Raw genomic sequence first — 27,080 nt, 5'->3', positions numbered from 1 at the left:
GGTGGGACAGAAGTTGTAGAAGAATGAAAATGGACAACACAGATGCACAGTTATGGCGAGTACATAACTTTAATACCTGATGTTGTCATTTTTATTCATTCCTCAATGAATAAGATAGAGTCCCTAGCTATGATTACCTTGGGTGACCCCTCATGGAAGGATGTTCTGGAGCACAGCAGAACCGAATGATGCTCTGTTCCTGGAGATGATATCCAATTTGTAATGAGAAATAAAAGTATGAGCATTAGACCAAGTGACAGCTCCACAAATGCCATCAGTGGAAACTCTAGACCAAAAAGCAGCTGATGTAGCCATTGACCTTGATTAATGAGATTTTGGCTCTCTTAGTAAAGTTAGGCCTCTCAAGGAATAAACATAGAAAATATAATCTGTTACCCATTTATTTGTTATTGGAAAAGGAGACAATTGATCAGTTTTTCTAAATTCCTTAGTCTTATGAAGGTAAAAGCGAAGTTGCCTATGGATGTCTAAGAAATGAAGGGTATATTCTCCTTTACTGTCAAAATTTGGAAAGACAAATGGTATATTGACACTTTTGGTAGAAAGGAAGTATTAGTGCTTAGCACAATTATTTCCTTATGAAAAATTAAATACAGTGGTTTTGCAGATAGTGCTTGGAGTTTTAATACTCATCTTGTTGAGGAGATAGCCACCAAAAAGACAGTTTATCAAAACAGAAATGCAAGATCCATTTTGGCTGAAGGCGCAAATGGTGGGTATACCAAAGTCTGTAATACCAAAGACAGGTCCCAAGGTGGAGTGGGATCTCGAATTGGAAGTCTGAGCAAAAATGTACCTTTTAGAAAGGTCTTACTCAGCTTAGCTGAAGCTAAAGGAGCAGCATTATCTCCAATGTAGTAGTTGGAGATGGTATGAAAAATGGAGGCAAGGAAATCTAAAAGAGCTGGCAATGGATCAATGAAAGGATCCAAGTCTCTCTGATGAGCTCACAAAGAAAATATTTTCCATTTGCTCTTATAAACCTTCCTGGTTGAAGGTTTCTGGGATGAGAAAAGAATCTGATGAACTGGGAACGGCAGCCTGGAATATCTAGCCATCACTGGAATTGGAGAAACCATGTGGTCAATTTGAGGCCTGCAATTTCCAGATGAATCATGCCTGTGGGGTGTGACAGAAGATCTGGAGTGGGATTCAGTGTCCAAGGTGGACAAACTAGGTGAGACCAAGGAAGAGAAACCATATCTGCTGAGGCCACTAGGAGGCAATGAGGATTACTTTGCTCTTAAACCAATGCACTTCTGAAGAAACTTGGGTATTAGGGGCAGAGGAGGGTAAGCATGAGGGAGGCTGGAGGGCCAAACATGGACTAGAGCATTTCTCGGTGACTGTCCATGAGGGAGAATTACGGCAAAGACCTGCTGCATTTGTTGTTAAGGGGAGAAGCGAATAGGCCGCACCACAGCTGACCTCATTTGTGGAAGATCATACTCGTCACTGACTAAGACACTACTCATGCGACATCAGGATGGTCCTGCTAAGCTTGTCTGCGGATATACTGGATTTCCCCATTATGTTCTCAGCACAGGGGATAGGATCTGGATCCCCCCCCCCTCCGTTTGTTGATGTACCAACCAGACTACTGACAGGTTGTCCATCTGAACAGCAATAGTTCCTAGTGGAAGAGAGCTCTGAAGGGCCTGCAATGCTAGAAGCACTGCTCTCATCTCTGGAAAATTTATATGCAAATTGACCTCTTCTAGGGACCATGTGCCTTGAACTGTCCGTCCCAAGTAATCCCCCCCCCCACTGCAACTGGAAAGCATCCGTGGTCAATGCAGCATTCGGGGGAGGAAGGATAAATGGTTACCCTTGACAAATCTCTTCAGAGTATATCTATCACAATAGGGATTTTCTGCAAACTTGAGAATTTTACTGGATGTCGTACCGACTGTTGATGGAAAGACCACTGCACTGCTAGGCTCCACTGAAGAATTTTCATATGGAGACAGGCAGTGCGTATTAAAGTTACTGCAGCAGTCATTGACCCTAGGTCTTCGAGTACTACTCTCACTGGTTGAGAAGGATGAGAAGAACCTAACATGTGATTTCAAAATAAGAATTCAGTTATGAGGCACAAAAGCTAGGCAATTGATTGTCTAGACAAACCCCTATAAACTCAAAGACCTGAAATGGTTGAGGTTGTGACTTTTCCAGATTTATTGCAATCCCTAGAGACTGAGATAAATGGAGTAGGTAATCTTTGGCCTTTTCCAGAAGATGCCTGGTTGGTGTGGTAAGGAGCCAGTCATCTAAATAAGGAGAAACTCTGAATCCACACAGTCTTTGATGAGCTGCTACCACTGCCATGCATTTGGTGAACACCCTGGGGGCTGTGGTGAGACTGAGGGGCCAGGGCTCTGAACTGATAATGATTGGCTCCCAGCCGGAAGCGTAGAAATCTTTGATAGCATCTGTTCATTTTTATATGATCGTATGCGTCTTGAAGATCCTGAGGGCACTTCCAGTTGTCCTTCTGGAGGAGAGGTTGAATGGACTGAACCATGACCATCTGGAATTTGGAATTCTATATAAACTGTTGTAGATCACCAAGACCTAGAATGGGTCTCAGGTCCTCCGTTTTCTTTGGCACTAAAAAGAATCTTGAGTAAATTCTGGATCCTCTTTTGTCTGGGGGGACCCTCCTGGATGACTCTTTTGTCTAGCAGCTTTTGAATCTCTAGAGCCGCTAACTCCCTCTGATTGGGTGGAACATCAAGGAGACAGTTTCTTTTCCTTTGGAGAATTTGAAAAAAGGGAATGAAATATCTTATGGACATGATCCTTCGCACCCATAAATCTTTTGTGATGGTTATCCAGGCTTTTGGGTGCAAGGACAAGCCACCCCCACCCCGAATGCCTCTAGAGAGGGACAGTCAGGTAACCTTTCAGGAGTGCTGAAAGGATCTGTCCAAGAAAAATCTTGAGACCCTTGATTTTGTGGACCCCCTCTGCCTTGAGGACGGTGCCTCCCAATGTAGTTATTTCCCTGTCTGCTTCTAGGGGAAAATTCTCCACATGGCTCTTGGAAAGGCCCTTGAGATTTACAGAACCATGTCTTTTTACCACCAAGCTGATTCCTGGAAAAGGGTCTCTGTGGGGTAGAAAAGCAGATTCCCATGGAAGACACTGCAGGTGTGTCTCTAACTGTTGTCCCAAACAGGGAAGATCTATCAAAAAAAAGCACCGATATGCCTTAAAGGGATCTGTGAAATCACACAACCACATCCAGGCATGTCTCATAATGCTTTTGCCTGAACCGGCAGCTGGTTAGGAACCTTCAGCTGTGACCAAAATTAATCTCATGGACGTGTTAGCAATGGACTGTAGTGTGGCCAGTCATGAGGAAAATAACTTCTGTTCTTTTGTGGACATGGACCCAAGGGCTAGAGTTAGACAGTTCCTTGACTAAGTCCCTCTGTAACCTAGTAAAATATGCCTAATAATTCAGCGATCATAAAGCGAAGGTCACTGATGCATACACTTGCTTCCAAAACCTGTCCAACTCCCTAGACTTCCTGTTAGGGGGAGGGACAGAGGAGCTCTGTTCAGCCCACTCCTCCTTAGTGACTGCCGCAACAACCATTGCATCTACCAGAATACCCTTTATCCAGTGTTGTCTGTCAGAAGGAGCACTCAAAATCTCGCCTGGACATTTGGGGATTGGTTCTACTGAGTCCAGTTCCTTCCATGCTCTGCGGTAGACAAGGTCTATTAACTCAACCGCAGGCTGGGTAACCCAAGAAGTAGAGGGTCCAGATCAAAAGGTGTCCAAGAACACTGATTCCACCTGGGAAGGGATTTGGAAAGACCACCCACCTTTCTGACAAAGGATCTCCAAGATGTCTCCAAATGAGATATCCTCAAGTGGAGCTCTAGGGAACCCTGCCTTTTCATCAAAATCAGTGTTTTCTGTGAGGGATTCCTGTGGGGAATCCAACTGCCTCCTCTTGTATGCCATTTTCTGAGGAACCTCCTCAGTGGGATGTTCTGGGAAGTATCTGAAGATGGGAACTTCCTGAAAGCTCATTTGAAATGGCTGTCGCTGAGGTGTAGGACAAGAAGACTCTGACATAGGATGCAAGCAGAGAATAGGGTATGGATCCGAAGAAGGGAGAGTCAAAGCCTCTGGAATGTGAGAATACCCTCTCCACCACCCAAATGCAGGGAGACCAGGAGAAGCAGAGGACAATCGCCCAGAGCTGAGACTCTCAGAGCAAACGATTCTAGGGCCTCTCCAACCCTCTGGTCCAAGAGGAGAGTTGCAGCTCCGAGAGGAAACAACAGGTCTAAAAACTTCGGAGTTGAAATCAACCCCTTGGATCTGACGTCGATACTTCGGCTCCAACAGCCATCATGCTCCAACGGGGTTGGAGACAACTTGATCAGGGAAGTCACTGGAGTAGAAGATGAAATAACTTTAGTCTCTGATAGTTTGACTCTTGGGGCTCTTGGATACAAGGACTCCAAAACAGCAGGTCAGATGGGAGAAGAGGCAAGTTACAGGCTGGAAAGAAGGTTGAATGCTCACGAAACTGATGGGTTAAGGAACTAACAGTACCCCCACTGGGATCTGTGTTCTGAGGATTCTTCTCATCATCCTATCCAGGCCTGTCTCAGAAAGACTTTGAGAAGAAGAGGATGTGGAAAGTGGCCTTAACAACTTTTTGGAGTTTCTTGTAAAAAAGCAGAAATTAATCTTGGGGATACTGGCTCCAGAGAAAACCTAAGAACACAGGACCAAGGAGATGTGACCGGAGATGGGGCTGGATCTAAAGACTTCAGTTCAGAGATCTTAGAAACCTTCTTAGGAGGCTCGGAAGAAGGTGTGGATTGAGGATACCAAGCAGATGAGTGTTTAAGGTGCTCCCTGGGCTCCTTTGATTTTTTGAGAGGGGGGGGTTCAGCCCCTAAAGTGGTGCCTGCAGAAAAAGCTGAGGCTGAAAGGAGGCCTTTTAAAATTAACTTGCTCCTTCTATCACTTATCTCTCTAGCGTTAAAGGACACACAAATAGAGCAAGAGGTGCCCAGATGTGTTGGGCCCAAACAATAAACGCACTCCCTGTGGACATCAGAAATGAGGATCTTATGCCCATAGGAAGTGCACTTCTTAAAATCAGCTGGTTTATCAGCAATACAGAAAAATAAGCCAAATGAGTAGAGAACTTTTTTTTTAAATTAAAGCAGAAAAAGGAAGATAAACAATAACTACCAACACTGGTACTGAAAGAAATTACCAACAGGTAATGGACTACCTACAATGGTAGCACAGGAATACAGAGAGAGAGAGAGAGAAAAAAAAGCTCGGTAAGGAAAGATTGTTGATAATAATAATAAAATAAATAATAATAAATAAAATAAATAAATAAAAATAAAAATAATAAGGAGAATAGTTTTAGTACACTAAAGAAAAAGGAATTGTATAGTAAAGTGTTGTTGTTTTTCTTTCGGCTTTTCCCAGCTATGGGTCGCCACAGCAGAACTCCGGTCCGCTAATGATTGGCAGTCGATTTTTTTTACAGTGTCGAGGTGCCAGCCCGATGTCCAACCTTCAGCGAAGGCATGCCCATTCATGCATGTCTTTCGAGCACCACTCCACCATGGGGGGGGGGGGCATGCAGACTCCACACAGAAGGCGCTCCAGCCGAGAATCGAATGGGAGAACAAGTATACAGAAGAAAAATAATAAGCGATATCTGGATTGGTTTCCAGTACCCAAGAGGGTGTACCAAATGAGGCCACAGAAAGGGAAAAGTACAGTTTTGTACCTACCATAAATGTAGATGTTCGAATGTACACCCTGCTGCAGTCATCACACTTGGGTTATCCTGTCGTCAGGCGGTCCCGCAGTCGGCCTGAATTCCAAAGTCTTGGTCCGGCGTTGGTTGCTGTCGTTTCTTCCTTGACGTCAGTGTGCCAGGGGTATATATGATGCATCCAACGCCATTTTCTTCAGTTTTTCTTGCCCCAGATGTCAGGTGCCCCCCAAAAGGTGGTCAATAAATAGTACCAATGTAAAATGTTTAGCACAAACAAAACATCCCTCCAGCTATAAGCAAATACATCACAAAGGTAGTATCAGGTTTAGCTAGTTAGGTCAGAGGGGATGGAGGGAGGGTAACCTGGACTGCAGCAGGGTGTACACTCGAACATCTACATTTATGGTAGGTACAAAACTGCACTATGTTCATCGTGTTACCCTGCTGCAGTCATCACACTTGGGTAGAATCCCAAAGCTAAGGATGGGAGGAGGAGTCAAACAGGGTTAGAGGAGGCTAGAAGGCCCTGCAGAACTGCAGTGGTGAAGCCAGCTCTAGTCTTAGAGTAAAGTGGTAAGTGGTAGTGTTTGGTGAAGGTGTGTACTCAACTCCAAGTTGCAGCTTCCAAAATATCCTTGGTTGGCACCCCCCTGAGGAAGGCTGTAGATGTAGCTGTTGCCCTGGTAGAGTGGGGCCTTATGATAGCAGGAACTGGTTTTCCGTGATGGGTGTAGCAAAAACGAATGCAATGTCCTATCCATTTGGAAATGGTCTGTTTTGATATAGCCTTCCCTTGTGAAGCTGCAGCATAGTATACAAATAGCTGGTCAGATTTTCTGAAAACCTTAGTTTTATCCAAGTAGTAACGTAGTTGCCTGTGAATGTCCAAGGAGTGCAGTAGTCTTTCTCCTTTGTTCTCTGGATTTGGAAAGAAGGTGGGTAAGTGGACGGTCTGATTTAGAGCCACACTGGATACCACCTTAGGCATAAAGGAGGGATTAGTTCGTAGAGAAACTCTGTCTTGATGGAAAATGAGGAAAGGCTCTACTGCCATTAGTGCCTGAAGCTCTGAGACTCTTCTGGCTGAAGTTATTGCTAGCAGCAGGGCAGTCTCTTCCATGATATAAACTTTAGGTCAGCAGAGAAAGATGGTTCAAAAGGAGGTAGCATAAGTTTTTCCAGAACATAGCTGAGGTCCCACGTTGGTGTAGGTGCTCTACTGGGGGGCCTAATGTTTTTGGCCCCTCTGAGAAACTGCCTTAGAAGCGGATGTGAAAATAAGGGAGGATCCATGTTGTAGTGGGCTGAAATAGCTGAGGCGTGGATTTTAATAGATGAAAAAGAAAGTCCTTTGTGCAACATCTCAGTTAAATACTGTAGAATCTGAGGTATGTGAGGCTGAAGGGTATTTTGGCCTTTAGCTTGGTTCCAGGTGCAAAACCTTTTCCATTTGTCCAAGTAGGCCTTCCTGGTGCTGGGCCTCCTAGCTTCCAGAATAACATCCATAACTGCTTGAGGAAGAGAGGCTGGCTGGTTGCTTAGGTGATTTGCCATGCAGCCAAATTTAAGGTTTTGAGCTGGCTGCGTAGAATCTGATTGTCTTGCTGTGTGAGCAAATGAGCAATTTGTGGTAAAATCCAAGGTGGGCCCTGGGCCATATTCCGTAGTAGTGGGTACCAATGCTGGCGTGGCCAGTCTGGGGCTATGAGTATCATTCTGGGTCTCTCCTTCCTGACTTTCAGCAGCATCTTTGTGAGAAGGGGCAATGGAGGGAAGGCATATACTGTCAGGTTTTTCCAACTGAATGAGAGTGCGTCCACTTTCCAAGCTTGATGGTGAATCATCCGTGTACAAAATTTTGTTAGCTGATAGTTTTGGGGGCTGGCAAACAGGTCTATGTCTAGGTGGCCCCATTTTTGAGCTATCATTGCAAATACTTGTGGATCCAGTTTCCACTCGTGGGGATCCATGATGTTTCTGCTGAGGTCGTCTGCCAATGTGTTCTTTTTTCCTGGCAGGAATTGAGCTTGTAGTTGAACTTGGTAAGCCAGTGCTGTGTTCCACAGGTCATTGCTTGCCTGCATAGAGGGTAGGAGTGTGTACTCCCTTGTTTGTTTATGTACCACATTACTGTGGTGTTGTCCATCCTTATTGTAAGCTGTCCTGGGTGCAAGAGGTCCTTGAAGGCTGTCAGGGCATTCTGTACAGCTAGCATTTCTTTTTGATTGATGTGCAGATTCCTTTGATCTGCAGTTCATATGCCTTGAACACACTGTCCTGCCATGTGTGCCCCCCAGGCATAGTCCGATGCATCTGTTGTCACAGTTTGCCTGGCTGGGGGCAAGGTGAAAGGCTGACCCTTGTTGAGGTGACATGCCTGTGACCACCATAGAAACTCTTGTTGAAGGCAGGGAATGAGAGATATCATTGTGTCCAAGCTGTGGCTCTGTTGAGACCATACGCTTTTTAGGTACCACTGTAATTTCCTCATATGCAGCTTTGCAAATGGTATTAGTAGTATGCAAGATGCCATGAAGCCTAAGGCCTGCAGAATTTTTCTTGCAGGGAGTTGGGTCTTTGTTGCCATTGTTTTGAAATACTGAGTAAGTTGTAGTTGTTTGTCTGGCGTCAGATAAGCCATCTGGGCCGTTGTATTCAAGCTGGCACCCAGGAATGTCATATTTTGTGAGGGTACTAGTTTTGATTTATTTTCGTTTACTGTGTACCCTAGGCAACTCAGAAGATGTTTTACAAAAGCCAGATGTTGTAAGAGGATGTCCTTGCTTTCTGCTTGGATGAGGCAGTCGTCCAAGCATGGGTATATTTGAATTCCTCTTTGTCTGCAGTATGCAATTACTGGTGCCAGGCATTTTGTGAAAACCCTGGGCGCAGTGGATAAGCCAAAGGGCAGTGCAGAAAATTGGTAATGGGTTGAACCTGCAATGAAACGGAGGTATCTTCTGCAATTTTGTCTGATAGGGACATGCAGGTATGCCTCCTTGAGGTCCAACATTACTAGCCATGCTTTCTTGCCCAACATGGGAAGAAGCTGCTGTAGTGTTAGCATCTTGAATTTGGGTACTTGTAAGAAGGTGTTTAGAACTGAAACGTCCAGAATTGGTCTCCAAGCATTGTCCTTTCTGGGGACTAGAAAGAGTCTTGAGTAAAATCCTTGGCCTTGCTCCCGTGTAGGTACCAGTTGAATGGCTCTCATGTCCATGAGAGCTGTAATTTGTTTTTGTGTCTCTGCCCATTGATTTTGTGGCAGGTTTGGCATTCCTCATCGTTGGCAAGGTGTGGAAATGGAATCTGTATCCTTGTGAAATAATGTCTAGGACCCATTTGTCCTTTGTGACGATGTGCCAGTTGTCTGAAAAAGGTGCTAATTTTCCTCCCAAGGGAGCTGCCAAGAGAATTTTGCTTGGCCATATGAGGTTTAAGTTGTTGTGTTTGCCTTCTAGTAGTTTGGGGCCTGTCTTCTCCTCCCTTCTTTGTTGCAGTGCCCCATTGTCGAGGTTTGTAGTGGGTTTGTGGTTGTCCTCTGCCTCTTGGGCATCTGTATTTACCCCTCTGAGGTCTGTCAGTAGCTGGAAAGGACCAGTTTTTTGTTGGCCAATTTCTGCTGAAGCGAGGGGGCTGAACCTGTAAGAAACCTTTGACAGTCTGCATAGATTTTGCCTTATCCTCCATTTTCTTTAAGACTTCTTCTGCTTTAACTCCAAATAGGACATCCTGTTGTAAGGGAGCGTCTAGTAACTTTGCTTTAACATGATCAGGCAGAGTTTGTTCCTTTAACCAAGCATGCCTACGTATAACAGACCCAGTAACAGCTGCTCTACAGGAAGCTTCCAAGGAATCAAATCCGCATTGTAAAGTATGTTTGCCCACCTGTTCAGCTGCATGCAACAGATCCTGCATTTCCTTCAATTCAGACTGTTGAGGGTGTGTGCTCATCTTTTGTTTTATTTGAGACATTAGAAATTGCTGGTATTTTAGCATGTGAAATTGACAATTTAGTGCTCTCATAGCTAGAGTGGCTGAGGTGTAAACCTTCTTCCCCCACCTGTCTAGTGCTCTGGAGTCCCTTTCAGAGGGTACAGGATTTTTTGCCATAGAAGCCTTAGCCCCTTTGGGACCCTGGGAGATGGTCTCTGGGTCAGCAACAGGGCTTTTGTAAAGAAATTTGTGGGAGTCAGGCACTCTATAATATCTGTCTGGTTTGGCTGGAGCAGGAGGCAGAGAATCTGGATTTAAACTAGATTCTAAATAAACATCATCCACATTGTCTAAAACTGGGGGGATAGCAAGTGGTCTGTGCTGGGGGAGTAAAAGAAACTCTCTGAGCCTTTTCTTTGAGTCAGAGTAGTCCTGACCTTCCCAGTGAAAATATTCCCTCATAGTATGTTAAGTTTCCCCAAAGGAGTAATCTTCACGAGGAGAAGCTGAGGGAATGGAATCCTCAGCATCAGAATCTTCATAAGGGGGAAAGGAGTAATCTTGTTCCTCAGAGGAGCCTGAGGAAATAGACACTTGATCAGAGGAGGCATAATCTTCCTCTTGTCTAGGCCTTTTGTCGGGTGGGGGTTGGGAACCCCTGATAAAAGAGATCAAATCTAAGCATCTGTTTCTTAGGCATGGGACCTTGAACTGGAGACTGAAGTGCAGTCTTTTTTGGTTTAAGAGGAGTCTTAAGCTTAGGATACGTTTTTATGGTGAGTGTCATCGGTCTGAAGACACCTTCAGAAACCGAAGGTGTTTCTGCAGCACCGGCTTCTCTTTCTGCAATGTCGTCGGTGGGGCCTAAAGAAAATGGCTGCGTCGGCCTAGAACTCTCCGCCAAAGGATCCGAAGCGGTCTCGGGTTCCAATTCTGCGGTAGCCAGGGGCTGCGTAGGCGCCTCACTGAAAACCGGTGAACCGGAGACCGGCCCAGCCGAGGCCTCGGAGTCTGGCTTGGGTCTAGGCTGCCTGTCCTTATCTTTGCGTTTTTTGTGCACGCCGGTAGTCGGTTGCTCTGACGGCATAGTGTAATTAAATTTTCTACCGAAGTAGTATCGTGCAAAATCAAAGCGTCGTTTTATAGATCGCTTATTGAACCTAGCACAAAAGTGACAACCAGTGACGTCGTGGTCTGGGCCTAGGCAAGGTATACAAAAAGAATGAAAATCCTTATGAAATATTTGCTTCCCACAAGAAATACAATTGTTAACTTTTTCTGACATCGGTCTGAGGCAAGAAAAGTTTTCCCAATGGGGTACTTACCTTTATTGAAGACTTCGGATCTGAAATTCGACTTCGAAAATCTCAAGATTCAGCCGACCGGCACTTGCGAACTGCTTCTGCTTTGGGCACCGCGCGGCAAGAAAGACGGAAGAAAATGGCGTTGGATGCATCATATATACCCCTGGTGCACTGACGTCAGGGAAGAAGCGACAGCAACCGACGCTGGACCAAGACTTTGGAATTCAGGCAGACTGCGGGACCGCCTGACGACAGGATAACCCAAGTGTGATGACTGCAGCAGGGTAACACGATGAACATCCACACTTGTTGAGGCCAGAAAGGTCCAATGAGGATGACTGTGACCTTACTTTTCAATGCCTGCTGTAAAAATTTTGGGATGAGAGGAGTAGGAGGAAAAGCATACAGAAGACCAGAGGGTCAAATGTGGGTCACAGCATCCCCATGTGACTCCTCCTTTTGAGGGATCATGGCAAAGTACCTGCTGCATTTCGTGTAGTGATGCGAGGCAAAGAGATCACAGCATGGTCAACCCCTATGACAGAAAATCTGCTCTGCCACCATCTGATCACTCATGAGGTAGAAGGATAGACCTGCTGAACCTATCCACCAGAACAATGGATTTCCTCGGGATGTGCACTCCCCGGGATGTACACTATCATAAAGTGACTGGAAGACAGCACCTATTACCTCACTCTCACGGCTTCTTAAATAACGGATAGCATAATGTTCTCCCCTGCTTGTTGATATACCAGATTACAGACATGTTGCCCATCTGAATGGATATTATTCCTAGAGGTAGGGCATCCTGAAAAGCCTGCAATGTAAGAGTACCGCCCTCAACTACAGAAAATTGATGCAAAGCCTGGCCTTGAATGGGCACCACATACCTTGAACAGTTATACCCATGCAATGCCCCACCTTCACCCAGGGCCGGCCTTAGGCGTAGGCGAACTAGGCGACCGCCTAGGGCGCCGTACAGGCCGGCCTCAAAAGGGCGCAATTGTATACATATTTATCATAGCGGATCGGAGTTCTACTGTGAAATGACCCCTAACCGGGAAAGCTGAAAGACAACAACAACATTTCTTTTCAAATTTCACCGCTGGGCACCCATAGAGGCTAGGCAATTGCACCCTCCCCCAGTTCAAGCACGAACTTGTTCTTTTTTTTTCTATCCACAGTAGCACAGCCCCCGCGTAAGCCATCTTCTCACTCATTCCCTCCCCCTGCATGATGTATAGGCTTGATGTGAGTGGCCGCTCTTATGGAGCATTATTCAACCTATCAGTGATGATTTTGCACCACTGACATCACGGCCACTGATCCATTGAGCATATGTAAACAGCTAACTCCCGCCTCTCGTTCCTTCCTTCATTGACGCGCTAGAGAGGCGGGTGCAGCTATTGGCTATCACATTTCTTGGAATCTGTGGACGTGAGTTAGCGTTGTTTTGTTTGCCTGGTTCATTGATTTCTTCCACATGGGCTACTACGAAACGAATGGAGTGTTTTGGAGTTTTAATTCCAACTTTTACACCGGCGGCTAGGAGGTAAATGAGGTATGGGGTCCGCCGGGGATTTGTATTTGTGAAATGTGATGTATGTTTTGCTAGTTTCTGCTGTCCTTAAATCACCTGAAACACCACAAGGATTATGCAAAAGTTGTAGATTATAGCTGCATCCGGTGAGAATTGTAGGATTTTGCATGGATCTTAACTCCCCCCCCCCCCGGCTGATGTGTGTAATACTTTAGCAGCCTAGTGGTACGTTTGTGCTTCCACTATCACACAAGACTATCCAGCTACCTTTCTTTGCATACCTTCTTGCCCCTTAGGAAGAGTAAGTCCACCTTTAGACACTAACATCAGTCTAGGTGACTTCTTTCAGCACCTGGGTTTAGCTAGTTCAACCCAGGTTGCTGGGGCTGTGCTGAGGATTTTATCCCTCTGTTCTGCGGAGCTGGTTGCCTAATGTACATTTTAGCAATGATTTCATCTAGTCGACAAGCTAACGAATTATAGCAAAACAACTGCCCATGCATTTCTGTTTGTTGTGATTTATTGCAAGACAGTATTGATGCTTGAACAAGCCCGTCTCTTTTCTTCTCAGTCAAGTTTACATTGGTTTAAAGTGTGTTGTTTGAGTTAGAGCTCAGCTGTTTTTATAATTGGTCTTGAGCTCTGGTGTCTGTGATTTTTAGCAACAGAGAGACATACAAACCATACTGTCTTTTGAGGCTTGTTGTATGGTTGAGCATCTAATCTGTGCATTAAAATTTTTTTTTCTCACTTCGGTATTTCTTAAATGTCTGAGTCAGTGGGAGAAAAAATATTTGTTTTTTGTTTTCCATGTGTGAGTTTTAAAACACTGCAAATACTTTAATTGCTTATTAGCTCAATAAATAAGGACTTTTATCAGGTATTAATGCTGGCTGTATTGGTCCAGTAAGTGGTACTGCATTTCTTTTAGTGCCCTGAACCCATTCAGTCTAGTGACTGCGTGAGCCTGATTAAAAAAACAAAGTGCTTGGTGAATTACTCCATTACTAGATTTATAACATGTTTTGTATGCCTTGGTAAGATTTTGAATGGGATTAGTAAGAACTAGTGCATAGGTTACATTACTCACCTTGTCTTGTTAATAGGTACTTCTGGCACTCAATTACTCATCTTTCTTTCTTTCATCCTACAAAGTCTTTGGAATGTTGTTTGTTTTCATTATGAGCATTCATGCATAAATTTTCTTTTTGCAAGTATGGCTAGAACGCATTTCATTTACGTATGACATTAAAACATTGTTACATGTGGTTTGTCACAGTTTGAAAACAGAGCTGATAATGTCTCTTTGAAGTACTGATGTCCTGAAGTATAACAAAAATTTGCCAACATGTTTTATTGTGTCCATTTTGGAGACATGGAAATACTGGGGACATGAGTGATGGCTTGGAAAACATTCATGAAATTAGTAGCCTCTTACAAATCAAGTATTTGCATTAGAGGCCTTGGCTGTCTAGGAACCCACTATAATCCTGTATATGAGCAGAGATGACTATCCCAGACTGGATACAGTGAGTTAAATGAGCTGTGTTTTATTTGCTGTTAATGTTCCTGCATTCCACTTCATTTTGGTTACCATAGATCCCCAGCCCGAGTTGGAAACAGTCGAGGAAAAAGTTCATTTTGTACAAATGCTCCACTGTATGGGCTTTACAGTAATATGATCTGTGGCTATGCCACTCTGACTACAGCTCATAAACTGTAGAGAGCAGGCACTAGTAGCTGGAAATGTAGTCCAACTAGGATTAAGATAACAATGTACTTTTCTTTTTTAAACTAAACTGTTAGTCTCAGGATGCAATGTCCTGCCAAAGAGTATGTTCACCTCTTGTCAGTTTATGTGAAAATATTTTGCTGACTGTGGGTCTGAGGGTTAATAATTGCAAGAAGGGTAAGTGCTGATTAAAAGGTAAAAAGCTGCTGCTACACTTAGTGTTCCTGTGTTTTTATGGGGCAGAGGATTTCTGCTCATTTCAGCTTCTTTGGAATATTCCACAGTGTTATGTGGCAGTGTAATGACTTATCTGTTTAATTTGTACATCGCCTCTGCTTATTTGTAGTACAGTCCCTCAGGAACCCAAACACAGTTCCCTTGTTTGTAATGATCCAGACTAAATTGTCACCAACCACTGCCCTAGGTTGTTCGACACTGGTTCATTTTATATGTTTTATTCACTAAAATGGGAGCCAGTGGGTACATTTTCTACCCTTCAGCTACTCTGTACTTTCTTCTTTTCCTTTCATTTTCAAGGTGTTCATAGTAACTAGCATAAATATTTGGCCAAGCAAAGAATCTTAATAAGAGCCCCCCCCCCTCCATCCTGTATGATGGAACAAGACCTGAGAAGATAGCCTCCATCTTTGTACCACATGACCTGTTTGGTAAGTAAGACGAACAACATTACAGTACCTCCCACCCCAGTCCTAGCCATGAGAGGTGGTAGATGATGGCACTAAAATCTGTCACCATAATTGGCTTATTTGGTCATATGATTGTTTCTGTAAACTTATTTGGCATTTAATACTAATGCCAAAGAACTGATCCGTTCCTGAGCTGTCCTCTGACAATCCTGATACTTTCAACCATCTGTGGGCGTGGCTCAAATAGGGGTGTTCCTTGAGTATGGTGCGGGTGGGGCTTAAGGGGGCACCAGATAAGTACTTCGCCTAGGGCGCCGTTTCAGCTAAGGCCGGCCCTGCCTTCACCACAGCTGGGAAAAATCCATGGTCACTGTGGCCTTGGGAGAAGGAGGAACATATCGGCAGCCATGGGATACTTTCAGGGATTCAAGCCACCATCATGTGTGAGTCCTGCAAATGTCTAGTAGTTGCATTTGAAAACTCATGGGTTGATGTCTGATAGACCATTATACTGGAAATGCCCACTGGAGTACCATCATGTAGTACCTAGCTAGGGGAACCCAGGTGACTGAGGCAGACATATATCCTAGTAGCTGTAGAATCGGTTTTACAGGCTTCTTTGGCAGAAAACAATGTGTAAATTTGATTGCATATGGGTGGCCAATCTATTCTCTGGATGTCTCGCAATCTGAGATGTCGTATCCAGGTAAGCACTTATGAACTGTGTTATCGGGACCGGAAGATATTTGGACTTTTCTAAGTTCATTGCGATACTCAGCTAACAGAAAAGCTGGAAAAAGGAGTCCCAGGCATGGATGAGAAGATTCTTAAGAGCAGAAATCAGCCTGTCATCTAGATATGGGAATATTTGGAACTCTTGCAGTCTTAGATGAGCTGTGATCACCATCATGCACTTAGTGAACACCCTGGGGGCTGCAGTGAAACTAAAGGGGAGTACCCTGAATTAAAAATGACTGGCTCCCAGATGGAAGTGAGAAACTTCCAGATTGCCTATCATTACGTGGTAGCATGCATCCTGAAGGTCTATCGAGCACATCCAATCATCCTTCCTCAATAAGGAGAGGATGGCCTGTACTGCGACCATCCAGTACTTTGTTTGCCTGACACATTGACTGACATTCAATATTGGCCTAAGGTTCCCAGTCTTTTTTGGCACCAAACAGCATCTTAAGTAAATTCTGGATCCGTGTTGCTCTCATGGGACTTCCTAGATGACTTGCTTGTCCAGCAGCTTTATTATTTCTATAACTGTTGCTTTTCTTTGTGAGGACAGAGCACTGGGAAGCTTTTCTGATGGCAGAAGGGGACAGAAAAAAGGGGATAGAATAGCCTCCGATTATAATCTTCTGTATCTATGTGCCTTCAGTGATGGAGGTCTAGGCCTCGGGGTGCAGAGACAAGTGCCCTGCCGAATACCTCCTTAACACAGCATTCAGGCAACCACTCAAGAGCAGGGATAGAGGATCTCCTCTGCCACAGGTTTGACAACCACTGTTAGAATTATGCCCCTTTGCCATGGGAAGTGAAGTCTATCTCCAGAAGTGTCCAGATGTACCATTTGGGAATTCTGGAACTACAGTTTCTTGCAAAACTCTCAACCTCTTACTGCAAAGAAAGTTGAACAAAAGCAAAAATCATGGTGGGACAAAAGCTCAAAAACAGGGACAATTTTTAAATACTGCTCTTGTAAACTAAAATGTTGGTAGAATAAAAGGTGGTGTGTTAGCATGCATTTTCTGAAGGATATGAACTCTGAAACTGAAATGCCTATCATTATTTGGTGACTTCAGTCCTCCATGATTTGTCAGAAAACCACAAAACGACCAAAAACATGAGACAAAAATCTGGACATTCTGTAAAAATCTGCTCATTTGAGATGTATGGTTCTTACTCCCTCAAAAAACTATATTCCTTAGTCAGAAAGGTTTTTTCCATCTTGCTCACTCCTAGAGTGCATGCCCTTGAATTTTGGTCCAAAAAGAGTTGAGTCATCAAAAGGGGCATTCACAAAGGATGTCTAAGTGCTCCACAAAGTCACACAACCTCATCAAAGCATGTCTTTGCGCTTAATGCCTGTACCTGCAGCTCCTGAAGTGCCTGCAGTCCTACTGGAGAGCAGATACACTGAAGCATTGGAAAGGGACTGTGGGGAGGGCCAGTTTTGAATCCACCATTTTTCTGTCCTCTGCAGATAAGGACCCTGAGAGAGATTTAGAATGCCCCTTTGACAAATGCTCTGAAATCTTGTCATGTGTGCCAGGCAGTTCAGTGCTCTCAGTGCAAAGACAGGTAAAGTGCAAATACACTTCTCAAACCTGTCTAATGCCGTAGACTCCCTGTCAGGGGGATGGACAGAGGAGCTCTCCTTGACCAGCTCCTTTTTTCATGGCTACAGCCACTACCACAGAATCAACAACTGGACCCTTGCTCCAATGAAGGTGGTGATCTTTAAGTGACACTAAAATTTTGTCTAGCTTGTGTGGATGAGTTTAGTCAAATCCAGTTCCTTCCATGACTGCTTCAAGTTCAAGTTAACCATCTCAACTATGGGAGGGACCATCCAAGTAGTAGTTAGACCTGAAGGCCTTGAGAAACACTGACTCCTCCTGGGAGGGGGTCTTAAGAGAACCATCTGCCTTTCTATCTCAATAGTTTGAAAATCTCACTGAATGAGATGTCCTCAAGTGGTGATCTGGGGGACCCTTTCCCTTCAAAGTCAGTGTCTTCAGTTAATGATTCCTGTGGGGAGTCTACGTGCTTCCTCTCAACTAATGTTTCCGAGGTGCCTCTGTGGCTGGATTCTACGGCAAGGACACAGAAGATGAACAGGAGTCCTGGATATGGGCTGTCTTGAGGCTCAAATGGGAATGGATGTCTCAATGGGATTGAACAGCAGGATCAGGACCCAAGAACTTCTGATGGCGGATGGATGGAGGGAGATGAATACATAAGACAAAGTCCACACACCAAGAAGGGAGAGTATTCCCTCAATGGCCTTGAAAGCCTAAGCTGACGGGGAACCCAAACCACTCCAAAGGAACCAAAACATCCAAATCAGGTTGGCCATTGTACCCACCCATCCAAGCTCCTATGCCAATGCTGTAGCCGAGCTATCAAGCACTGACTGTCCAACAGGAAGTGATGGCACCGAAAATGTTAGTCAATCCCTTATCGTGTGTATATTACCTTATCTAACTTTTAAAAGTTCGAACGTCATATGGTTGGACACCATATGATCAAACTATTAAAAGTTCGAACATTTCAGCGAAGATCTCCGTACAGTGTGGAATGGAAGGATTTCCCTTTCCTGTACTGTAGTGTGATCTCGGAGTTGGTATATTTAAAGAGCGGGGGAGGTGCAGGGGGCTTGCCTCCCTGGTTAAAATGGTCAGGAAGGTTTTTTCTGTTGATTTTTTTTAGCTTTTTGAACTTTTAAAAGTTGGATCATATGGCTTCAAGCATATGACGTTCGAACTTTTAAAAGTTCGATAACATAATATACACCCTCCCCTATCCTGGATACAGGGGCAATACTCCAGCAACTACATCCTTCTGGATCCGAGACGCTTAGAGACGGTCGGATCAGAGTTGTTGCCGAAGTGGAAGATGACAAAGTCATCAGCTCCAAAGATGACAACTCTTGGGTGAAGCTAGGATCCACAGGATCTGAACCCGGAGGGTAGACTGGGATAGGAGTGACCACAGCAAAAGGAGAAGGACCGAAGCCCACGTGTCTGACAGGGGTCTAAGCCAGAACTCCCAAATGGATTTGGGTCCTGAGAAACTTCCTCATCATCCTATCAGTATCCATTACTGAAAGGCTTCTGGCAGATCAGATTGATCTGATGGATGAGGAGGTGGAAAGAGTTCTGAAGGGGTGATGCACCAACCTTTTTTTGCAGGAAGGGTGAGTGCAATCTAGGAGAGACTGACTCCAGTGAAAAGCTAGGCTCCTGAAGAGGTAGAGTAGGGGATCCAATTACTATTAGGTCCAGTAGATTTGTCAGATCAGATAGTCTAGGAAGGTTTGGAGCCAGAGCCAAAGAAACAACCAAAGAGAAGGAGCCATCAGGGGAATGCTTCTGAGCCTCTATGACTTTATCTTTGGATTTTTCACTATGTTTCTCCCATTTATGTCTGCACAAAATCTTCTTGAAGGACTGGGAAGCTCCAGAACCAGAAGAAGAAGAAAGAGGTCCAAGCAAGTCTTCTGTGGGGGATGGGGGAAGTCCCTTCAGGACCAGAACCAACTTGTTCTGACATTCAGTAATAGCTCTCTGGCCAAAGGCAATGCAAAATGAGTAATTTTCATCAAGATGAGCTGCACCAAGACAATACAAACATTTTGAGCGATAATGCAAATTAGGGATCTTGTGGCCACAGGCAACACGTTTCCTGAAACCAGAGGGTTTTCCCACCCTGTAGAAAAAGGTTCAAGCTACAAAACATAAATGAGTTGCCCTAAGAATTCACCAAGGTCTAATAAAGAAACCCCAACACTACATCAAACACCAATCAGAAAAGAGCACCAACAGTGCAAAAGATCGAGAAACAGAACACGTAAAACTTTTCTTTTTTTTTTGTAACAGGTAAGCAGAAAGTACACAAAAAAGCTAAATTGTGGCAAAAAAGATCTGGGCTAATGTTGGGGACAGGAAGGGATTATGGATAAGGGGAAGATCTTAGTAGCCCAAGTCAGATCCGAAGGCACATACACTGAGGAAGGATAGAAGAGACAACAGATGAACATCAACCCACTGTCACCTGTAACTTTGATACATGACCTTTAGAATCCATTAGTCTGGAACTATATGTTGCCAAAAAGAAAACTGGTAATTCAGAGTTTAGAAAGAGTATATAAAAGCTTAAAAGATTGGGGAACTTTATACATTCTATCTGACTTTTCAGGGCAGCTGGTTGACTATGAGGAAAATTGCAGGCAGTGGTGCACATATCATCCAAAGCTAACAGAACTGGAGGAATGTGTGAAGGTTATAGAAATTTCTTCTGTAGTAGCTCATAGTATTTTCTGAGGAACTTAAAAATCTCAGTCTTGTACAACACTGGGACATTCTGGAAAAAGACTCACAGAAAGAGAAAACCCCAAAGGAGTATCAGAAACTGAGCTCTCCTCTGACTGAGTCTGAATCAGAAATCTGAGGAGAAAACACTTATCTGTCCCTACACTTTCCAGTCCAGATTCAGAATCTTGACTCTCTCCAGAAAAATAGATGTCTCTCTTTTGCCAGAAACCACCATATAAGAACGATCAATAGCCTGAATTAAAAATTAAACCCTGAGCCAGACCAGGTAAATGACTCCTGTCAAAGGAAATTTGAGGAGAAGTAGATACACGTTTAGTTTTCGGCTTGTTTTTGACAGGACATAAAAGAGACCAACAGTGTTATTTACAGCAGAAGCAGCTTCCTCAGGAATGGGCACAACATTGCAACAAGACAGGGCCAACATGAGTGGCTCTCCTTTGCCAACTGTGGGGACACCAAGAGCCGCAGAAAACATAGCTAATATCCAGTCCACACTGGCTATAGGTGCTACACCAGAGGGATCTGGGGTAAACGATGACTGGTCTTAAGAAAAAAACAAGGGCCACAGCAGAGTCACTTATATGCGGCTGAGCCAAATGGATAGCCTGTTGTGGTGGCAAAGTCATACCCAGTGAAACTGTTGGCCCACAGCATAAACTACTGGTTGCCACAACTGGCTACAAGCAGTGGCTAGAGAAGACTCTAAGGTCAACAGAGATTAGGCTGAAGACCTGGAAGTTGACTCAAGAGATAGCACAACAGCTCAAGGATTTATTCAGGGCTACAGCACCTCAAAAACAGGAAATAGGTGGACTTGAAGAATAATAGCAGCACTTCAAAACAGCATGTGTAAGAACTACAGAACAGACATGTAGCCACACCAGGTAAGCAAATTACTGTACGGTACAGAAACCTGGGCAGTAAAGACGGAGTAGTTGAGGAAGCTAGAGATGATGATCAATGTGCACAAGATGGGATGTTAGATGCACACTTTGGGACAGATGAAGAAATGAGGACCATAAGAAGAGCAACCAAAATAGTTCCGATTACAGAAAGATCTAACAGATTACAATGGTCTGGCCACATGTGAAGTTAAGGAAAGGCCATCTGGTGAAGATAATGTGGTATTGACAGGAAGAAGGTAAGAGGAAACATGGGTGTCCAGCAAAAAGGTGGATGTATTGTGTGAGACCTGCAAACCTATGACAGTCATGCAGGAGTGTCGAAGAAGATAGCAGAACTGCACTGAATAGAGACAGAGATAATGACACCTGACCTGACCCTATGTAGAAAATGGGATAAAGGGGGATGCTGATAATGTCCACAGGACATGAAAGGCAGATGGAAGGAGTACTTCCACCAGCTTCTCAATGAAGAAAACCACACAGAAGCTGTACTTCCCCAGACACAGCAGAGGGTGTTTGCTTAACTTTTTCTTTTTTTGAGTTGAAGAAGGACCTGGTAGCTTGTTCCATGGTCAAGTTGAAAATGGTGCCTCTTTCTTGGGGAGAACAACCACAAAAGCCAGTAAAAATTAAAAGTGTTTAAAAGTAACTTTTCTTTTCACATAAAAACACAATAAAAAAACTTCAGAACACCATGTAAGTCCCCAAAATTATAATAAACACAATTTTCCACAGAAATAAATGGCTTTTATTTACTTCAAAACAACTTTTAAATTCACAGGGGAAAAGTGCGCTCTTGTTTAAAGTACAGTGAAGTCCTGTGACAATCCATTAAAACACAAACCCCTAGCTTAAAAATAATTTTGGTGAATAGGACACTATTAATAAACAAATCATTATTTTTTTAAATGGAAGGTTCTTCCCCAAGGGGAACTTATCTGCCTAGCAAAGGAACAGCACAAGACAACCATGAAATCCTCAAAAGCCTCAGAGGAACATACTCTTCAGTGGCAAGAAGCTCTGAAAGGCTTGGCAACCAAACCTGTCTTTTTAGTCAGCTCTGCTCAAGATGACTGATGGTTTATGCAAGTGAAAGGTGCCCTGAAGCTTTGGAAGCTAGCCGGCTGTTAAATTCCATGCAGGTTATAACCCATATAACTAAGGTTACTGCAAAAGTGATCAATTAAGGTTCACCGTTTCATAAGTACTAAGCTAGCTGCCTTTGTGGGCCATTTTAAAGTTGACTAATTTTCCTTTCAAAGGTGAAAATCAAATCCTGTAGATTGTGACTGTGAGGTAACACCTTAATCATTATATCAACCCCAACCCCCTCATGTAGCTGTCAAGTGGAAGCCTCTGCTCTCAGGAAAGACTGAAACACTGCAGACCCAGTCCTATAAACCAACAAAACCCTTGTAGTTATGATGAATATCATATATTTAGATTGCAAAACAATTAGAATGGAAACTTATTACAGTTTTTCTTTTCTATTTATTTACATACACTCATGTTATAGTGATACAATAAGATGATTTCATAAAGATGTTAATAAAAATTATATAAAAGAATGATTACAAATATTCAAAAATTTGGTCAGTATATGTTCCTGTTAATAACAAAATGTGCCAAGAAATTCTATAAATAAACTGAAAGAATTTACTTTAAAAATATACTGCACACAATTTATGAAAATCACAGTGCATATTTAATACCTTCTAAAAAAGAATCCTACTTTCTTAGCTTTCCAGCTATCTCCAGTGCATTTAAGGTTGATAATGGTGACATTCTGCATACTTTTTAATGTTGTAGTAGTGTATTGGCTTTATTAAGTAAACCAACAGGGTTCTATATTTTTATTCATGCCTATATAGATACAAGTGGATCTGCTCACTTCACAGTAGGGGCAACGGAAGCTTTGAAGTTTAAGTATCCGTTATACAGAAAATGCATTTCTGCAATAGGATAAATTCTTCCACTGGATATATTAAACTGGCTTATAGCCTAGTAACTTGATTACTTTTATGGTGAATAAGTATGTAGGATGAATGCATTTATATTTCACTATGAAAAGTTAGAGAGTGTATTACTAGAAGTTTTAAAATAATATACTAATAGAACTCTGTATTCTTAAAAGTTAGTTGGATAATTAGTTTAACATCACGTTTGCTATTTAAACAAGTGTTTGAGCATTTGAAAAGTTTTATGGTCTGATGAAGCTGGCAGTGAAAGCGCTTACCTAGTGCACGTTAAATAAAGACTTTTTACATTTTTAAATTACGAGACTGGATTATTGTAAGTTCGGTGGTTGCCTCTTGTTGCTTTTCGCATTTGGACATTATACGTTCTGCACATTGTTCAGAGAACCCCTTACTCAAATAATTTATAGAATGCTTTAAAACAAAAAGCTAAAAGCATATCTATCTAAGATGATGTTACTTTTAAGAAGTTTGCCATTTTACATATAGTGTAATATTAATACAAATAATTTAAGAATTTTAGTAATGGCTTAATGTTTACAATATCTATTTTCATGTTTATAAACATATATTACAAAACATTTGACTATACATTAAAACAAGGACTTGAGAAGGTCTGAAAAATGAGACACTCAAGCACTTAAAATTTTGTAAATTAGTATCACATAGTAACACAAACTGGCGGAATCTGATAGAATTGTGGGGAAAATTCACCAAATTATTATCTGAACAAATGGAATTCATAATTATACGCACTACCATTCAGACTCTTCAAGTTCATCTGAGTTACTAGATGTCCTTAACGGGCTGCTGTTTCTTACAATTTTGTTACATGATGCAGTTTTTGTAGGGTACTGGTAGTATTACAAAACTATGCCTAAATGATATTATGGAATGTACCAAATATGTTTAACTTTTGCTGAACTTCACAAGAAAAACAAACTATTTTTTGATAAAGAATTCATTCTTCAAGCTGACATACTTCTATACAATTATTTATGTTAATAGTGAACATTTTTCTGTTTTGTACGCCATTTTTGTGTGTACTTTACTTCCTTGCAATTTAAATGCCTTCAAATAAAAAGTTATTTGAAAACAAAACAGAACACTGCTGCAAAAAGACTCACACTTAGGCAGCCTGTTATGCAACGCTAAGCAATACTGGAACATAGTCTCCCAGTTACAGCACTACAAAAATGGCAATACAGCTATCAGCACAATGTATTCGAAACTTAAAGCCCTTCATTACCTTAACTGCACTATGCAAAGTATCTGCTTGTGCCGGAAGATCAAAGCTAACACCATCTTCTTTGATAATGGAAGATCTGACAACACTAGTTTCAACATCATAAGTTCGCGATGAAGGTAGGCTTGCTCCTGGCATGACAGCTGCTGCTCCTGGAATTCTAGGGGCACTGCCTGGCAAGAGGCTTGCAGGGTTAATCACCAAAGTAGCCTGTTGCAGACAAAAGATTGACAGAAAATATACAAAAGTGAACAAAACATGTAAATTATTAAACAGTTATGTAATAATAATGATTATTAGGTACAGACAGAGAGATAGAGCAGGCGAGAGAGATACACACACACACACACACGTATACACACTTAAAATGCACTGCTTACATTCTCAGAACTATAGATATTTTAGAGTGCACAATATGCAACTGCAGTAGTATAGCACTGTTTCATGAAGTCTGAGCATAATTTATATTGTGTGTGTGAGCTGATTTTTGCTATTCTACCTATAACACAAATTATGGATATTATTATACCACTGAAAATCTACTAATGAAACTGTGAAGGCTTGCAACCTCCACTCCCTCTCCTCACGACTACCACAATAACATATAAATGCTTGTAATGTTTTTTTTAATTAATGCACTTTTTAATACTCAGAAACAAATGGATACCTAAAAAAATGGGTGTCCTCTAGGAGTTCTTCACTCTTAGATATTGCTTCAAAAACTTCAGGGCACACTAGCTGTGAATGGAACATTCTGGAATTCAAATTCTCCAAGACTCTGCAACATCTTTACCCAACGCTTGACTGCCAACAACAATCTAGTGTAAGGCCTCTTGCAGTAGTTCAAAGTGATACACGTTCAAAGTTATAAAAGTTTAAGGTGAAAAAAGAGAATAACGTAACTGCAAAGGTCCAACAGCACTACTGCAAAGGAACTTAAAAGATGATTTCTGAAGACAAATGTCAAAAAAGAGACCATTACCAGTAATTTAACTAATAATTAATTAATTAATTGGGGTAATTTGTTACACAGTACCCCACAGCTACACTGGCCTAATTACAATAAACAACGTAAAGACAGAAATTATACACATTTATGTAACTGCTTGACTAGTAATGCAACTCCAAAGCTAAGGCATCCTGGAAAACATCAGGCACACAAGGAAATGTTCTCATACCTCTCAACTGTCAAGATTTTCCCAGAATGTCCAGATTTTTGGCCTGTTCCTCATAACATTTGTGGTTTTCTGGCAAATCTCTGGGATGATCTGAGGACTGAAGTCACTAAATAATAGCACACATTTGAGTTTCAGACTTCAAATCCTTCAGAAAATGCATATTAAATCAAACTCGGTTACTCTAGCAATCTTCTAAGTTTATAAGAGCAATATTTAAAAAAACTTCTCTATTTTTGGGTCTTTGTCTCCCCCATTTTGTTGGGCTTTGTAAAGATTTCTTGCAGTAAGAAGCTGAGATGTATGTTGTTGATGCAAAGACAGCAGCCATCTAACACTCCAGCAAATAAAAGTTTTTAAAACTGTCATATATGATCTACCTCATATGATTGAGAGCTCAGCTGAAAGGTAAACTAACAAGAAAATCAGACATTTGATCAAGGACTGCCATATTGTGAATATGGCTTCATATGGCCAGGTAAGCCATGGACAAAAAACACTTCAGCTTTATTTTCTAAACACTCCCAGCTAAATGAGTATCTCAAAGATATTAAGAAGCAAAATAGTCCAAGTAATGCCAGTTTTAAGGCCAAACAAGGATTTGAAGCTGCAAGGCAATAGGCTGAATAAAGTGGTTAGTAACACAAAAGCAGTCTGGTTCTCTACAGAATATGGATTTACTTACAAGCTCAAAGTTTCAGAACTTCAAAGTGCAAATGGTCGAGACCTTAAGATTGAAGTTTTGAAACTTCAAAACTAATAAACAAATAAAAAAAAATCTTTTTAACATTTTTGCAGAGGGGCAAGCCACCCTACACCCCCTGCTAAGTAAATATACCAACTCAGACATTGCACTACAGTGAGGAAAATTAGAAGTTATGTACTCACCATAACGTTCCATCTGAGTAGGTGTATTCATTTGTCTGCAACCTGTGGGTTATGGATCCGATATCGGATCCGAACCGGCATGGTTTACCAGCTATGGATCCAAGCTCTCAGCTCCTCCCCTCACCCATAATACCCTGCTCTACCCTCATGACCTCAGATCGAGTTTGCCAACAGCAAGAACACCCTGAAAAGGGCAACACATAATGTGCAGGAAACTGAAAGGCCAGGGGGATAGGAGGGCGGGATGGTTGCAGACAAATGAATACACCTACTCAGATGGAACGTTATGGTGAGTACATAACTTCTAAATCTGAAGTAGGAGATTCATTTGTCTGCAACCTGTGGGACAGAGTCCCCAGCTACCTGAATCTTGGGCGGCCATCATGGAAGGATATTCCGGAGCACCGCGGAGCCAAAGGATGCTCTACCCCTAGATGCAAGATCCAACTTATAGTGGGAAATAAAAGTATGAGATGAAGCCCACGTGGCTGCTGCACAAATATCATCTAGAGGAATCCTAGCCTTAAAGGCTGCCGAGGTAGATACTGACCGGGTTGAATGGGCGTGTACACCCTCCGGTGCGGGCCTTCCTGAAGCTTGATAAGCCAATAAGATACACTGTGAAATCCAGCGAGACAGAGACTTTAGAAATTGGCTTGCCCAAATTAAATTTAGCAAAGGAAATGAACAACTGATCGGATTGCCTATGACCAGCCGTTCTGTTTAGATAAAATCTAAGTTGCCTGTGAACATCTAAGGAGTGAAGCTTGTATTCACCTTTGTTTTCATATTTAGGAAAGAAAACAGGGAGGTTAATGGATTGATTAATGTTTGCTTAAGAAAGGACGGGTTGGTCCTGAGGTAAAC

The 27,080-nt window shown here is 42.6% G+C and overlaps 1 protein-coding gene across 3 annotated transcripts in view; it reads right to left on the bottom strand.

Moving 5' to 3' along the window:
• The window catches only part of LOC122789133 (WASH complex subunit 2A-like), a 2,558,205-nt gene that overhangs the window by 262,728 nt on the left and 2,268,397 nt on the right, over positions 1-27,080 (bottom strand). For all 3 annotated transcript variants that reach the window (XM_044056354.1, XM_044056357.1, XM_044056356.1), the window contains one exon: positions 24,154-24,360. In XM_044056354.1, coding sequence (XP_043912289.1) covers positions 24,154-24,360 — 207 coding nt within the window. The remainder of the gene's footprint in view (positions 1-24,153; positions 24,361-27,080) is intronic.

The sequence above is a fragment of the Protopterus annectens genome, chromosome 14.part0 (assembly GCF_019279795.1).
Source record: "Protopterus annectens isolate FY-2018-M chromosome 14.part0, PAN1.0, whole genome shotgun sequence".
Classification (NCBI taxonomy): domain Eukaryota; kingdom Metazoa; phylum Chordata; order Ceratodontiformes; family Protopteridae; genus Protopterus; species Protopterus annectens.
This window is presented reverse-complemented; position numbering and strand designations above follow the sequence as displayed.